This window comes from Micromys minutus (genome assembly GCF_963924665.1).
Source record: "Micromys minutus genome assembly, chromosome: 8".
In the NCBI taxonomy this organism is placed as follows: Eukaryota; Metazoa; Chordata; class Mammalia; order Rodentia; family Muridae; genus Micromys; species Micromys minutus.
In genome coordinates this window covers 1,686,969-1,704,720 of record NC_137977.1, presented here as the reverse complement: position 1 = coordinate 1,704,720, position 17,752 = coordinate 1,686,969, and the positions used below count along the sequence as shown (strand labels likewise).

General features: G+C 41.4%; 1 protein-coding gene across 2 annotated transcripts in view; it reads right to left on the bottom strand.

Moving 5' to 3' along the window:
• Window positions 1-937: 937 nt before the first annotated feature.
• IMPACT (impact RWD domain protein) overlaps window positions 938-17,752 on the bottom strand; it is a 36,724-nt gene continuing 19,909 nt past the window's right edge. For both annotated transcript variants that reach the window (XM_080920251.1, XM_080920250.1), the window contains exons 5-11: window positions 12,993-13,078; window positions 9,626-9,748; window positions 8,503-8,603; window positions 6,976-7,049; window positions 5,056-5,146; window positions 3,921-4,055; window positions 938-3,361 (exon numbers count right to left, since the gene is read on the bottom strand). In XM_080920251.1, coding sequence (XP_080776377.1) covers window positions 3,296-3,361; window positions 3,921-4,055; window positions 5,056-5,146; window positions 6,976-7,049; window positions 8,503-8,603; window positions 9,626-9,748; window positions 12,993-13,078 — 676 coding nt within the window. In that variant the 3' untranslated portion in view covers window positions 938-3,295. The remainder of the gene's footprint in view (window positions 3,362-3,920; window positions 4,056-5,055; window positions 5,147-6,975; window positions 7,050-8,502; window positions 8,604-9,625; window positions 9,749-12,992; window positions 13,079-17,752) is intronic.

Genomic DNA, 17,752 nt, shown 5'->3' with positions numbered 1-17,752 from the left:
AAGATAGCTCCGGTTTACTCACATACATTAAATAAATTAAAAAAAAAAAACAAAAACCCACGAAACTCTTAATTTGAAAAAGAATGTAAGAAAGCCATTAGGGGCTGGAGATACAGCCTGGTCAGTAAAGCACTTGCCATATGAGCAGGAGACTGAGTTTGGGTCCCTAGCACCCATGTACAAGCAGGTGTGGCACGGCACACGTGCTTCGGGTGTTGGGAGGAGGTCAGAAACAGGGTAGCAAGTGACACTCACACCCGGGCCAGCAAGTGAGCCCAGTTGATGATCTCCAGGATTAGTGAGACAAGGTCTCAAACACTAACTCGTGGTACATACACAAACAAAAGCCTTTTTAAACCAAGTATGTGCGGTCTTAAGGTTAGGCAGTGTTTACAGGAGACAGAACCTGAGGACATGACACAGCCCTGAACCCTGTCCTCAGCGTCCACAGAGTTGTGGAGGGGGGACTCAGGTGTCAAAACATTAAAAATTTTATTCTGCCAACAGGCACTGCTAGGAAGATGGAAAGGTGGTTATATATTCAGGAGGAAATTGAGAATCATGTTAACTACCAAGGGCACTGTGTCTAAATGCATTTCTTTTCTGGGAATACCGAGTTACAGGTACACAGGCTCCCGTCTCCACAGGACACTGGGAATGCGGCTGACACTCAAAAAACTGTAGCACTTCACTTGCTTCTCAGAGCTAGAATTCCTGTTCACCCAGCACTCGGTTAACAGAGCAGGCAGATCAGTTCCCAGCAGGTCCACAGAACAAGCTCCAGGACAGCCAAGGCTACACAGAGAAACTTTGTCTCAAAACAAAAACAAAAAGGTAAAAATCTGAAAAGGCCTTGCTGAGAAAAACCAGGGGAATGGGTTTGTATGTTGCAATGTATCCAGAAGACAGAATGCAATGCAGACACAAGAAATTAAGCCATAGAAGAATATTTATTGATATGGGAAAATGTTAACAATATACTTCTATATGAAATATGTAGGATACAAAACAGTATATACGGTTTAATACCATTTTTACGGAAAGAAAAATAGCCATATATACAAAATCATGCATAATAAAAAATAAAAACTGTATACACCATTTATGGTTATCTCTTTAGTGGACTGGATGTGATCACAATTCACTGAAGTGATTACAGCATCACTCACCTGCCCTGTAAACAGTATCTGCTCTACCTGTCCTGTGATGTGCTTCCGACAGCCTGTCTCCGACACAGACAGCTCCCCAAGCAGCTTCTGCTATTTGCCCATATGCACCGGCATGTGGGGGACACTTGGACTGATGGAACAGAGAGGAAGCCATGGCAGATGCCTGGCTTCAAAAAGTTATTATTTGGAGAACTAGAAAATTCTCTACATACAATTTTCTCTACTTTAATAGAGAAAAATATGCTATCATTATTTTGCATTGATGGCATGTGAAATACATAATTTCAGGGTTAGAACTGAAGAATTTGGGATCTCCCCTCACACCTGCAGTGAAGAAGGTTTAAGGATCTCAACCCAGAAAATGTGGTTAGTACTCTTGTAAAATGAGGAAAACGTGACATTTTTAAGTGAAGGAAAATGAGATCAGAGATACAAAATTTTTTTCTTCTGTAAACATTTTTGACAAAACACCAGGAAAGAAATTCAAATCCAGTGTGCTAGGAAAATTAACTCCTTCTTTCTGCAGCATAAAATTCTTAGTGTTTTTAATCACTTTTCACAGGTCTGAAATACCAAGATTATATCATTATCTTTAGCAAATACTGTCTAAGTTCTGTAACAATTAATACATAGGATATACTTAGCATTTCATGGAAACAGAGGTAAGTGTTCCAAATACACACATATAGGTCATCCTATAATTCTTGATAATTCACAACATTAAATAATGTTGAAATAAGACATCTGTCTCAGAACCCACTCTGGTGTATGGCTGGCTACTGGATTCCTACTTAAAATATCAAGTGAGGATGTGGATCTTTCAAGCTTAAAAATTAAGAGAAAAGCATCTGCCTAACTTCAGATGCTCTCTATGCTCCAGCACCTCCCAAAGCTGCCTCCTAACACCAGACCCTTCCTTGGGAGGGAGTCGGGTCTGCGCTCCCTTGATGGGTTTAGTCCTTGTCGGTGTCGTTCTGAAAGATAATGGGGTACGGCTCACCTACACGCCAAAGGGAATGTTTCTCTTACTCCTTATAAGTAATATGCAGGTAAAAAATAAACACTTGTTAAAAAGGGAGATTAGACAAAATTGTGTAGGGAAAGAGTTTTTAATCTAATCAAAAAATTTGTCCCTCTATCTCTCAACAAAAATCACAGAATTAAAAATAATCTGGCCAGAGTTCAAATGGCAAATGTGCACCAAACTGGTACAGCTGTCAACCTGCTCCTGTGGTGTCCTGCTGCCTCTATCTCCTTCTGCAAGTGAGTTGACCAGAGCACAGGGAAGAAGAACACAAGCAAGTGCTTCCAGGTCGTTCAGAGACACCGGAATGTCACCTCAACACACTCAAGGGACGGAAGGACTACTAGGACTAAAGAGACTGAATGCTCACTCTGTCACTACCGGAATCAAACAACAAAAGGCAGTGACTGAAAAATAATAACTTTACAATTTCACAATCACCAATCTGCAACAAAACTGAGGAGTAGCACTTGGACTGAGGAGTAGCACTTGGACTGAGGAAAAGCACTTGGGACTAGCAAATATGTTAAGCTATCACTTTGGCACATGATCACAGATGAATACTCCTGGGTTTTCACGTAAACTATCACTCCATGATGAATACTATAAAAGGAAGCGTGACTAACTTGCAAAATCACAAGACGGCTCCCCAAGACCTCTGTCTTCAATGCGCCCCCACTCTGAGGAGCTACTGGGAGCAGTGAAAGCAATGCTCTTTTAACAGCATGACAATTTCTATCGTGAGAAATGTGGCATTTCTATTCCTCTGGAGACACGTCTTCCCACCTAACAAAGGCACGTGACAATACTGAAATGGACATTTAGTTCAGGAATGACACTGTGCATGTGTCACTTCCTAGTACTATATGAGATGGCAAATAAGCTCACAGCAGTTCTCCCAAATGAATGTGAAACACATGTGACTATGTCCTAGACTCTCTGGTCTGGCAAATGGTTGGACCAGAGAAGGAAACACAATGCTGGTGTAACCATGATGAACTGGCTGACTTGAGCTGTCAGTGTGCTATCTTAATGAGCTCCATGACCACTGTGAATGTGTGTGCAGTGGCTGGAAGATTAACCTTTCACACGGGGTCAAGTATTAGTGCTCACTCTTCTTCTTGTCTTTCTTCACCTTCTTCTTCCCCGCACTCTTAGTCGACTCGTCCTGGAAGAGAAACACTCAATGAAGCACCTCCAGGAGCTCAGAGCTGCCCCACGATGGTCTACACTGTGAAAGATGGGCCTGAAGACACTGACATCGTCTACTATAGAGTCTCACGGCTGTCAAGGCTACCCAAGAGACATTTACCCAGTGTATTTACGCTTGAAAAATCCCAGTGTTATTTCATTTATCTCCATTCTCCCAAGCAATGCAATAAAGCCTAGATAGTTATGAGCATTTATAAAGCATAAGCAAAACCCGTCAAGATATAGAGGACACATCCACAGACATGTGAGGGAAACACAGATGCTCTGGCACTAATGGAAAGTCAGGGACTTTACGGGCACCTTCACCCCATGAACCCAGTATGACACTCAGCTTGCTTTTCTAATAGAAACCCTACAGACCTATAAATTCACACTATCCCATCTTCTGACTGAGGCCGACACCCCAGGCTTCCTAGTCCACACTTCACTAATGCATCTGCCCACTGCCGCCCTCCCTCTTCCCGCAGTCTCAGTGATAGCCCCCAATCAATCACTGCAGCATCAAGGCTACTCACAGGGGTATTGGTGAAGTTCTTCTCCACCAGGATGTTCCTGGCACAGTTGTTGATGTGTTTGAAACGATCAGGTCCCAACAGGATCCCTCCATACCAGCGGGACACTACCACCATGACATTCTTCACATTCAAAATCTGTTATTTTCAGAAGCATAATTAGACATAGAAATGGCTGCTGTACAAACCACACACACACTGAGTGAGGCTGCCAACAATTCAAGGAGAAAATGTTAGGACCAAGAGAACTTGGTAAATCAAAGCAATGTCCTAGTGCCCTCAAACTCTGAACTTTGGAGCTACCTGTCAAGAGGGGAACTAGGAAGGTAGGGTTCCCACTCTTACTGACTTACCAGAAAGCTAAGTTTAGGCAGCCTTTTACCAGTGAGCAAAACAAAACTCAACAACAAAACCAGACACACAGAACAGCCAGCTCTGAACAAACAACTGAGGAAAAGTCGGCCTTCACAAGCAGCAGCTGCAGCCCTGTCCAATGCTGCCTTTATACTGAAGCCTGACAGCATTTAGGCTTGTTGCCTATTTAAAACCAAGTTCCTTAAAAAGAAAGCAAGTGCCACACTTACAAGTAGAAGAAAACATAGTGAATTCCGAAGGTGAAGAAAAAAAAAAAAAAAAAAAAAAAGCCCTCTCCTAAAATTAAGACAATCAATAATCAGAGTGATGAAGAAAGCCCAGCAAGATGGAGGAGGGGCGGGGAAAACAAGATGAACTAAAATGGGCCTAGAGAAACTAAAGGTTGGGAACAGTTGAATAAAGGAACTCAAATTAACATATATATGACAAAATTTAGAAGCCACTGTATCTGTAGAAACTGAACAAGATTCCTAAGAAAAACAGAAAACAGAAAAAATAAAACCTGAAACTTAAGTATAAGAGATGGCTCACTCATTAGAGGCCCAGCCACCTGCAAGTCCAGTTCCAGAGCATCCAATATCCTCTCTGGCCTCTGTGGCACTGCACACACGGTAGACAGACAAACATCCATAACATAAAAATGAATGACTTTTTGAAAGAAGAAAAATTATTTCTAAAAAGGAAGAGACATTGCTTAAGAAAACTAAATGAAAGGCTGTTAAAAGTCATGTAAGTACAAACTTGAGTTTAACTCTACACTTACCTCCATGAGGTGAAGAAGGCGGCCCCCAGCAGCTGTTTCTCCATCATCTTCACAGTCCTGTAAGAAGGTCTGTTTATCCTCACAGAATATCCTGGAAGCATACATAGAGTTACACTTTGAAGCATCAATATCAAGATATATTACATACAATATAAATGTTAGTCCTCTCTTGGTGATGGTGGTGCATCCCTTTAATCTCAGAGCATAGGCAACAGAGGCAGGCAGATCTCTGAGTTCAAGCCCAGGCTGCTCTACAGAGCAAGTTCCAGGACAGCCAGGGCCACACAGAGAGACCCTGTTTTAAAAAACAAAGTAAATAAATGTTAGTCCTCAATTACTTAGTGTCAACTTCCAAAATTGGCATCTTTATCTTAAAATCCTTCTCTAACTGTGTCTTGAGGCATTCCTGTGGACAGGGACACTGGGACCCAGAGGTGCTTTTGTGAGAAGAGGCATTACACATGTAGTTCCCCTCAGTTAGCCTGAAAACTCCGAGGAATCAGAGTAGTCCAGCCATCCTCTGGGGACACACTGTACCAAGCACTATACAAGAGAAAATGGGAAGTGCTATCTGAGGTGTGGCACACTACAGTCTTCAAAGAGCCTACGACACAGTGAAAAGCTAAGGGCACTGAGGGAGATGGGACAACGTGGGAACAGTGGTATGTGACTGGAACTCCGGTAGTTGGAGGGAGGGTAGGATGAGTGGAGTGCCCAAGAAAGCAAGTTTGAGGCCAGCTCAGGCCACATGAGACCATCTAAATAAAGAAATGAATGGATACATAAATAAGGCAGACAGACAAAAAGAAATGCATTAAATTTCTATCTGATACTATTCAGGAGGGCACACACACACACAAATAACTTTATTTTAAGATGCAAACCTATGAACAGAGAAAACTCCCTTATGCAAACCGAGTCTTCTGAGTTTGATGCTCAGTTAATCTAGACTTTATAAACAGTTAATTGAATTTTAAGTTTATACCAAGTGCCTACACCTATATCTGTTTCATTTAGCTCTAAACTATATTTCTAAGTCTTACTATTTTGCATATTTTAAAATGTTCAGTGTCTTCATCACAAATCAGCAAACATTTGTACTCAAGACCCCACAGCATCCTGTGTCAGACTCTTGGCCACTGCTCACAGGAGCATGAACTGGTGCACACAATATAAAAAGGTTTACAAACAACCTGAACTATGCATCAAGTGAATACTTCTGATCATGCTACTATACCGTTCTCCCTCCTTTTGACTCTCTGCATCTCCCTTTTCACAAGAAGATGAGGTGCTGAGAGCACAGCGCAGCAGGAGGGCTGCGCACGAGCACCGGAACCTGAGTGACAGCCCCAGCTCCCGTGCAGAGCTGGCCGTGGCGATGTCCCTGTAACCCAGCACTGACAGTCAGGCCAGCCAAAGACTGAGCTCCAGGTTCAGTAAGACCTCGCTCAAGAAATGACGTAAAGAGCCGTGGAGGACCACACAGGAGAGCTTGCACTTGCATGTACACAAATACACAAGCATGTGCATTCACTAGGGGAAGCCACTGAACCTACCTTGCAGAAATAATCTAATTCATGTTCAAAAGATGCAGTGAAAATTTGAAAAACTACAATGAAAAAAAAAAGACTAAATAAACCATGGTGTGGAACCTTAAACAAACATTATATGACATGAAAACATTTTTTTATCAAATAAATGTAGGAAAATACTTTTATTAAATTAAAAATCTGGACACTGTATTTGAAAAGAGTGGACTTCTTACAGAAAAGACAGCTACCCCGACACAGCCGATACTGGTAGAAAACAGTGCTCCTCAGCTGCTCTGCAGTTTTCAAATACTTCAGTCCACTGCTGTAATAAAAGAGCAGCTACATCTTACAACCATACACGCTGCGCACTGTAAAAGCAGCCACTCACCTGTAGGCATAGATATTGTGGGTGGCGCTGGCAATCTTCTTATTCTCATACAGCTTGGCAAGAACCATTTTCACCTTAAAAACCAGCAGTTAATAGAAATGAATAAATGTACAAATGTCCCATTAATGCTCATATGGGACTCCACTTTAACTAGTGTCTGTATATCTGGTCAACCCCACAAGGAAGCAGGAAGACAGGCCGAGGAGATGCTGCCCACTGCTGTGTGCACAAGGTGTGGAGAGTCAGTGTGAATGTAAGTTAGGGCTCAAACACAAAGGCTATGTGGGAGGAGTTTGGGTCTTCCCTTGTACACAAAGCAAATCGGCAGACTGCGTGAGGAGGAGAGTAGGTGGAAGGGAGCAAGATATGCTCAGACTGCCAGACTCAAGAAAACACTGGAAACAGCCCAAAGTAGATGCAGAAAGGCAGTTTCACTACACTCTCCGCTACCACTTTCAGACTCTCAGATATCTAAACAATAGACAATCATCCTGAGGACTGTTTCAGCTCTCACTCAGCCTAAGAGTGTGCTCAAAAACAGAAAGAGGAACCAGGGCAGGCAAACTCAGAATAGTGTCTAAGAAGGACCCTGGAGGAGTATGAGCAACAGTCAAGGACAGAATGAGACTTTAGAAGGTAAGAGCAGTCAGCTGATACGAACAGTGATGTTCCTCAGCACACACCAAGGTAGAAGAAAACTTCCTCCCTCAGCATCTCAGAGTAAAGAACTTATAGAGAACTTTATTCCTAAGAGCAAAGTCTTCAGAGTTGCTTGGAGGGCTGGGGGTGGAGTGGAACACTTGCCTAGATGTGTGAGGGTTTGGGTCTGATTCCCAGCACTAGAAGAAAAAGAGGGTGGAATTAGTGTAGAGACACGTGAATGGTGATGAGAAACTGCACTTGACAGTTAACCATATGTGCAGAACTGGAACCACCATGCACATCAATATAGATCAGTTTCTGCTAATCATGGAAATGACCTCAGAGCCTGCTGTTAAGACTCAGGACTGACAAGGACCTACAGACGTTCTAAAAAATGAGTTGCCATTTGCATCTGCTGGTAGGAATAGTTTGGTGAAAACACACACACACACACACACACACACACACACACACACACACACGAGGGGAAGGGAGGGATAGAGAGGGGAATTTAGAATCCACATGGAAGACTGGAGTTTGCACATCTGTCCACATGCCCTCCCTCATCATGTAATAGTTGACCGGACTTGGTTTCACAGACCGTAATCACTCTTTTCTTAGATCCACTGGAGAACAAGCTCCAACCAGCACTGTAGCATGCACATGACCTAGTTTAATTAAAAAAAAAAAAAATGACGTTTGCACAGTTTTGGAAGCAGAAACAAGTAAGTATGTCCTGCTTGCAGGAGCCTGGGAGCCTAGAAACCAATCAGGGATGTTCCCTGGGGTGAGACTGTAAGGTAAGAGGGAAGGTGGGTGTCACTGCAAAGTCCACCAGGACTGCACTGATGGTCTGGGCTCAAGGTGGGGAAGACCGTCACGCACCTGCTCAGGACAGACAACAGGGGCCACATGTGCCTGAAAAGTGCTCCTTCGGTCTGTAATAGGCACGCCATGAGCAACTGGAGGCAATTCTTCTTCTGTTTCTATAAAGTCAAAGAATGAATTTTTTTAAAAGAAAATCAGCAATAAAGGAAAATAACTATGATATAAATAAAATCATGTGACAAATCTAAGCAAATAGCACAAGTAAGTCCCTACCAAAATTAGACTTTAAGTAAAATGTTCATATAGGTATTATGTGTGAGAGAAGAATAAATGGTCCCTCCCACCATCCCGGGTGGACTGTTAACAGTCAGGACTCAAAAGCCTGGACTCTGGAGAAGCTGTGGGTGGCACAGGATGTATTTTTTGAGAGAGTAAAAGGGCTACTCAGACCAACGACTGTCAGATGCTTGTTCCTCCACATAGACCAACCTCTGGAGTGGGAAATCTGATTTTCTATTGTATAGCTACAATATTTAATGTCTGCCAATAAAATTGTTCCCACTTTACATAACGGAATTAAACACATTAATACTCTATCTAGTCATTATTCCACAGAAACTGCGATGATTTCGATAGTCTACATTTTCAACAAGTATAAAAATCACGAGGTCAGCTATGGTGGCAGCAGCTGTGCATGCACCCCTGTAATCCCAGCAGCCTTTAATCCAAGCACTCGAGAGGCAGAGGCAGGGAGAACCTGAGTTTGAGGGCAGCCTGGTCTACAGAGTGAGTTACAGGACAGGCAGAGCTAGAAAAACCATGTCTTTAAAAAAAGAGAGAAATAGCCTAAAACTTAACTATAATGGAGAACGGCCATTAGAGATCAGAGCAACAACAAATCTCAACTATCTGCAAGCAAGCACTCCTAGCCAGTTAGGGGCTAAAATCCACCACTTCCTAGCCCTTGGGAGGCAGAGGCAGGCAGTTCTCTGAGTGTGAAGCCAGTCTGTTCTACTGTGAGTTCCGGGACAGCCAGGGCTACACAGAGAAGTCCTGTCTGGGAACACCAAAAACCAAACAAACAACTCCAAACTTGTGTGTTTCCTGCGTCTCTGGGCATCCCAAAAGCAGCACATCAGTGCCCTCCTCTCCCCGAGAGAAACAGGTTAATACACAATACCTGGTTCACTTTCACTGATCTTCAGGTCCAATGTTTTGACTGGATTTTCTGGTGGGTTTTCTAGAACAGGCTCATCTTCAGATTCAACCTCTTCCTCTTCGGTTTTCTTCTTTTCATCTGGGCCTATGTGAAAATGAGACATTTGGATTGATCCGTACACCTACAAAACCATTGGGATCCTATCACTAGGGAGACAGAAAGAGGCAGGCAGACCTTGAGGAGCCCCGAGCCAGCCTAGTCCACTTAGCAAGTTCCAGGCCACACAATGAGTCTGTCTCAAAGGGGGGGGGGGGTCTTGATCTCTTTTCACACCATTCTTCAACAAAAGGAATCATCGTTTTTCTTAGAGAAGATTTCCAAGAAATAAATGAAGGACACATGAGGATCACTGAGTAAGAATCAGGGTGGTAACAATCTTGGGGAGATCTCCTGAAGGGCACCAAAGCTGTGGGTAAGGAGGAACGGGAAGGGCTAGAGAGATGGCTCAGCTCTTCCAGAGGTCTTGAGTTCAGCTCCCAGCAACGACATGGTGGCTCACAACCATCTGTAATGGGATCTGATGCCCTCTTCTGGTATGTCTGAAGATAGCAACAGTGTACTTATATATAATAAATAAATCTTTAAAAAAGAAAGAAAGAACAGAAAGTCATGGAGAAGTTGCCCAGGGGTGGTAGACTCCTAACGTGGGCAAGTCCTTGGATCAATCTCCAGAACTGAAAGAAGAAAAGGAAGCATCTCAGCACAGTCTTAAGGAGCATTCCCCCAAGCCTGCAGTCCCAGTTCCCTGGAAGAGCAAGCAAGAAGCACACTGTGTGAGTTTGAGAGTTCCAGGCTAACCTAGGTACTGGGCAACATAGCCAGAACCTAATCTTGCCACCAAAAAAAACCCAAAAGACAAACAAACAAAAAACCCACAAGTTCTCTCCCACACAAGGCTGTAGAGAGATAGTTCAGTCAAAGTGCTTCCACAGAAGCATGAGGACCTTAGTTCTGTCCTAGAATCCTTCCCACTGATATGGGAAAAGCAGGAAGACCCACAAGGTTCAGACTAGCCAGTCTAATCTGAATGCACCACTGAGAGTCTGCCTCAAACTATCCTTAGTTTTAAGGATAACTAACACCCAACATTTTCCTCTAGCTCCATATGTGCACACACATACATGCATCTGCCCCCCACGAACACACACACTACATATATACATGCTCACACATCCCATGTGTGTACACACACATGCACCTACACACACAAACACACAAAAAATGCACATGTAAACTTGCTCGTGTATTTGTTTAAGAAGTTAAGGAAAGACCAAGGAGCCAATTACAGAAGAGATCAAACCACTAAACAAATGGAGTGTAGAATCCTGGACACAAAGTCTAAAAGCAAAAGAAAGGACTTTGGTGGGAGAATTCATGAGACCTAAGTAAGCTCTTTAATTGACCCCACAGGACTATATACTAAGGTTAGTCTCCTATTTTGGGGAGTTATAACACTGTTATACAAGATAAAAAGACAATCTTGTAAAGGATTTAAAGACCTTTTTAGATTAATTTTGTAACTTTTCTGTAAGTTTAAACTAAGCTCTTATTCCTTTTAAAAATTTGAAATGTTGGGTAAACATACTTAAGATTTTAAAGATCTTTATCATAGAAAAATTAAAAAAACATACTGAGATAAAAATTAGTTACTTAACAATCAGATACCCTGGAGAAGAAATCTCTCATGCTGTATGTCCTAATCACTAACTCTTGCCATAATATACTTAGTTCTTCAACAAGGTTTTTGTTTGTGGTTTTTGACTTAAAATTAGAATACAACATAATGGGTACAGGAATTTTATATATATGTATACATACATATATATGTACATAAACATGTACACACACACACACACACACACACACACACACACACACACACACACACACCTCCTTTGTATTAACGAACTGTTTGTTTTGGTAGGGCTAGGGATCAAACCCAGGGCTTTATAATGCTAGGTACTGCCAGGTATTTATCCCACAACCAACCTACATACCCAGTCCAAAAACAATCATAAAGAAAAAGACCCAAACAAAATTTCTAAGACAAAGCTTTAAAGTAATTTGCCACACAACTTCAAAGTCTGAAGAGCCCGAGTTTTGAGAGAGGTGGTTCATCATTGCTAAAATGAGTCTAACTTTTCTCGAGAGCTGAATGACTCCAAAGAGCTGGAGTTCAAACTTTTTCCTGGTACACTGTCAATTTCTACTGCTATTCAACTCTACAAGACAAGCTATCAAAATTAACCTGGTTTTTGGAGAATTTCTAGAGCCTTTCTCATGCATGCTCTGAATGCTGTCAAATTAGAACATGGATCCAAAAGTCAAAGGGAACTCTTTAAAAACGCTACAGGTATTAGTGACCAATCATTGTCTCTTTGATTTTTACCTAAAGCAGTAAGAATACTTGCTTCTATAGAAAAATGGTAAAGGTCATCTGAAAGCACATGTGCCGCCATCATTGCTCAATGTTCCAAGCTGTCATGTCTCTGCACACAATCCTTGCCTAAAAATGCTGCAAGCTGCAGGCTCCTTTTAGAATTCTTTTCCCCAAAACTGATGATAATTTTATCAGTGGTGACAATAAAAGGCAATTTAGAAACAGCCCCAAGCTAAATGGTGACAGGCTCTTTCTCAAAGGCCTCGTGGTGAGGAGCGGAAGCCCTTAGCTGTCCTGTGTCAGCAGCTCAGAAAGAGGCGCAGAATGCAGTTCCTTTTAAATTTCTAAGTAAAGGTCTCTTTCTTCAGTTGTCCTTCCCTTACAAGGGATTCTGTGATGTGTGAATTACATTTCAATTTAAAAGTCTATTCTAAAGTTAAACTCTATATCCTAATATAAGTCAAAATACTTTAAGAGTTCTTTTCTGATAAACACTAGATTTAAGACTAATAATATCTAATTTATATATCCAGTTCATGGGGAATTCTACCTTAATGACATTCAAACAGAACGTATTTTAGATTCCACACAAAATTTTACATTCTAAGAATATACAATCCACAGAAAAACCTTATAGAAAAATCACTATAACTTTCAAGAGAAACTTGTTTTTATGATATAGAATCCAAAAACTTCGCCAGGCATAATGGCACGTGCCCAGCACTCAAGAGGCAGAGGCAGGTAGATCTGAGTTCGAGGCCAGCCTGGTCTACAGACTGAGTTCTAGGCCAGGGCTACACCCTGCCTCAGAAACAAACACACCCTCCCACCTAAAAACAAAAAAGGAAAGATTAGAAAAGGAAACCACAAAGCAGAACACAGGTCTTCCTGTGTAATTTCAGCTATATTATCTCTATGAAAAGAACACAGAGTACCGCCCATCCTTACCTGGCTCTGCTACCTGAGACTTCTGGATCAGGGCATCCCTTATTTTCTCCACCCACTGGTAAAGAATACTTTCACCCATGTTCTGCCTAAACAAAATCAGGAGCAAAATTCATTATTTAAAAGATTCAAGAAGTTTATTTACATTCAAAACCAAAGACATCTTATTATAAAACCCAATCATGACTTTTCCAAATATATAATAAAAAAAAATCTAACAAAACTTACATGTGAATAATATACATTTTGTACACCAACATTAAAGACTCCAAATGGCTCAAATACACCTTACTGAAAACTTTAGATGAACAATTGCATCCAAAGCAGAGAAAGAAACTGTCTCCATCTTAACTACACCCGAAACAGATGTAGACACGCCTTGTTCCTGTTCATGGGCGCTCAGGTGTGTGTCCAATCACCAGCTCTTCTCCGCTCTTTAAACACGTCAGTCTCCTTGTTGGGCCACAAATCCTTCAACAAGGTGTATACAGACTGTATTGGGACACTTGGAGGAATTTAGTTAAAGAGACCTAAAAGATATGTAGCTAAACAGTTTTATATCCATAAAGAGATTTTTTAAAAACAAATTTAGTCTACTGCAGAATTGATTTGTTTTGATGTCAAATGTTTGGCTGCCTCAGATAATTAAACTCAAATCACTAAGAAAAGAATATGTTAAGAGTTTGGAAGTTAAATGATAGCACACCAATAAAATAAAGACCAAGCATCTCACTTTTTGAGTGGTGTTATTGTAGCTTTGTTGTGTACTTAAAGAAATGCCCAAACAGTACTGGAGAGATGGCTCAGCAGTTAAGAGCACTGGCTGCTCTTCCAGAGGTCGAGTTCAAATCCTAGCAACCACATGGTGGCGCTGTAATGGGATCCAATGAACTGGTGTCTGAAGAAAGCAATAGTGTACTTACATACATAAAGTAAATAAATGCATCTTTAAAAGGGGGAGGAAAGTGCCCAAACTATGTCACAGCAGGACCTCATTGCTTTCCTTAAACCCTCAAACCCAACCATCTTGTTGGCTCTAACACCTAGCACTAATACCGTGCTGTGTTCCTTTTAGCATAGAAGTTAATGGGAAAAAAATTTAAAGACAGAATTTCTTTTAAACAATATCCACTGTTCGTTGCTCTGGACAGTGCAAGATCCAATGTATTAAATGTATAATAAGTCACAAGGACAGTACATACACCGGCACAGCTGATCCTCAGAACATTTCAAAAATGTCATTATGATGTCCCCAATGTAGAGATAAGAAAACCAACTTACAGATACCAACAGCTTTGCTAACAATTATGAAGGCTCAAGCTGCAGTAAGAACTAAGAAGTAAAGTTCAAAGCTCAAAGCAACTGCATTCTACTCCCCCACCAAACAGCTAATGGTAGGGCACGTCCACAGTCTATGATCGATTTGAATCCAAATGTACATACGGCTAAAGGTCTGTCCTGGGTGAATTCAGTCTAGGAGGCTGAGGAGGAAAGCAAGACTCAATGTCTGGGACAAGCCCGTCCCCTCCAGAGCCTCCAGCAGGCAGACACTGCCTGAAGCCCTGGGGATATGGTAAAGGGACATCACCCCAACATCTGAGCTTTATATAGTTCTATCTCCTACTCTTACTCTGCTGAACTCATGTCCAGGTGACACTAACTCATACTGAACACCTACTGTATACAACAAGTACCAAAACGCTGACTGACCACTCAACACTCACTAGCTATCTTCGTAATCCAAAAATCATCCCTCTGTAACTAGAAATCCACATTCAGATTTTGTTCTCTAAGACAGGCTCTTAATGTATGTAGCACAAGCTAGTTTATAACTCATGATGTAGCCCAAGCTACCTTGAATCCATGTTCTTTCTACTAATGGGTCACCACACCTGACTCCACACTCAGCATTTGAAAAATAATACCTTAGAAGAATTCTACAACTAGTAATTTTCCACAGCATAGAAGAAAGTCAATCTTCACTTCAAATGAAGAAGCGGATGAGGGCTCTTTTACTGAGCTGCTCTCTACACTAGCAGTCAGCAAGGCAGCTGCTTGACAATCCACTACAGAGGCACAGTGGGCATAAAGCTTTCTGGGTAAAGTGGAAATCATTCTGTATCACAGACCACAAAAGTCTACCACTAAAAAAGTTTTTATTAATGTATTTGTTTTCTCTTACAATAAGAATTTATTTCTATGTTCTAATTATCAACTAGGCTTTAGTATGACTCTTACTAAAGAACAAAAAGCTGGTCTTCAAGCTGTTGCCACTCACTGCTCTAACAAAAGCCTCTACAGAATCAGGAGCTGCACGGCCGGTGACCTGAGTCCCCGTCCTCCTTATGCTCATGCTCTCTGGGTCCCAGACCTCGTGACAGGCATCACTGGCCCAAAGCAGTGGGGCTGATCAGTGACATGTGGGGGTCTCCAAAACTATGACACGAAACAAACCTCTTCTCTGCAAGTTACCTCAAGAGTTTTGGTGAAATGGCTCAAAGCTGACAAACTAGTACTGTGTGCTAAATAATGTATATTATATGATGTCATTTAATCCTTACCAAGATACTATCCTCATTCTACTGGGGTGAAAATAAACACAAGTCATATCATAAGCTGATTCTAGAAGCCTGACTAAAGCAGACTTAAAATGGCTACTAATAGCATACAGGAACACAGTCACGTTTGCTTGTGTGCATGCGTGTGTGTGTGTGTGTGTGTGTGTTGCTGGTGACCAAACCTAGTACTTCATTTATCTTGATTTGTGTTTGTGTGCAAACCCAACACCCACACATTCTAAGCAAGAAAGCTTGCACTGAACTATATGGTGGGACCTCTCCATCTTAATTTGCTTTGTTTTGAGGCAGTCTTACTATGCAGTCCTTGATACGAAGACTGGGATAACCTCGAGTGCACAAAGCTTTATGTGCCCCTGCCTTCCAAGTTCGGGGTCAAAGGTGTATGACACCACACCTAGCTCTTCATCGTTATTTTTAAATCTCAAATTCCTAGCAGAAAACCAGTATATTAAAATAAAATACGTTTGCCAAAAGATTCATACTTTCTTACACCTAAGTGACCAGTCACCACAGTCTATTTTCTTGTAGGACAGACATATTAAACTTACCGTTCAAAATTATACTAGGTATATACAACTCAAAACAATAAAAACTATATTGATAGGTTTATATTTGATTTTTTAAAGTTAGTAATATTTATCACTTAATGCCCATGATCAGGACATATAAAATCATTAATAACTGTCACATCGCTGTTCACCAATATGAAAATACTGCCAGTTACTGCACTGCCATCAAAGCATCATGACACCTCTCTCACCTTTAGTGCAAACTGTTTTAGAAACTCTCTGAGGTAGAAGAAGCAAGCTCTGTCCTACAAGAAGCTTCTCAGTGCACAGGGCTCTGGAATCATGGACAGGTAGGTGAGAAGCCACTGCAGTTGTGGCATTGCCACTGGCAGGCGGAAAGTGTGGTAACATGATGGGAATCAAGCGTGGCAAGATTAATAATAAAAAATAAATGGGATGAAGGTGACCACCAGCTGTGTAATTGTATGCATTATACATATATGTATACATATATATACATAATTGTATATAGTCATACATGTATTTATATTGCATGTGTGTATATGTATACATATATAATGTATAAACATGTAAGTGTAAGCAAGTGGTGGAGACAGGTGGTAAGTAAAAGTAACTGGATCACAAAGAACCATTAGAAGGGCTGTAATGTTAAGATGGATCTCGAAAGCACTAACATGATGAGGAAATTAAGTGTGTACCGAGGGAAACAGTAACTACGTAGGACCCAAGAAAAGTCCTTTAGGAAGGTCAGTGATAAGGATTCCAGGACGACTTACCATTTCCTAATTAAAGATTTTGGGAGGAAAAGAAACCTGGCCTTGATCCCTGGGGCATAAAGGGGGTACTCACTCTCATAGTACCCAACAGGGTGGACACCTAGAACATATAATAGAATGCTTACTAATTCCTGCATTCAGAAAAAACACTGATAATTTAGAATATCACTTGGTTTAATAAATCATGTATTTTGTAAATCCAAATCAATCATATTTCCTCTTGACTAATGATATATCAGCCTCCCAACATACTTCTTTCATCTGTCCTACTACATGTCACTTTTCCAAGTAGTCTTCTCTTGGGCCTCCACAGTTCTTAGACTCAGCCTGTGCCTACAGAACCCAGATCCTCCACCTTCCCTGCTCTTATCTCTGCCACGCACTCTTCCTCTTCCTGTCCCATTTCATGTTGCCATTACTAGGCTCTGGCCTCTCACCAAAATCAGTGTGCGCTAATTAACTCAGGTCTGAAGTCAAACAGGCCAGATTAGAATGAACCTTTCAAAGTTAATCAGCATCACACTGGCCAGCTTTGTCCTGACAAGTTATTACAACTGCAGAGCTGTGCTCACTTTTACAGCTGCTGCAATGCCTTCCGCTTTCACACTGGAGAGGCTAAAGGCTACAGAAAGAGATAATCTCTAGTTCTGCTAAACCATATATATCTAGGATCTAATACACTGCCTGCCATGTAGTGTTGGTTGGATGGATGGATGGATGGATGGATGGATGGATGGACGGATGAACAGTGTCCCTGTAAGATCTTGAGAAGTTTAACAAATAAATTATGGTTGGAATTCCTCCACCATTTTTACCTCTACATTCTATGAGGAAACACAAGAGCCACATTTTAAAATTTGTCTTCGGAAGCCAAGTTA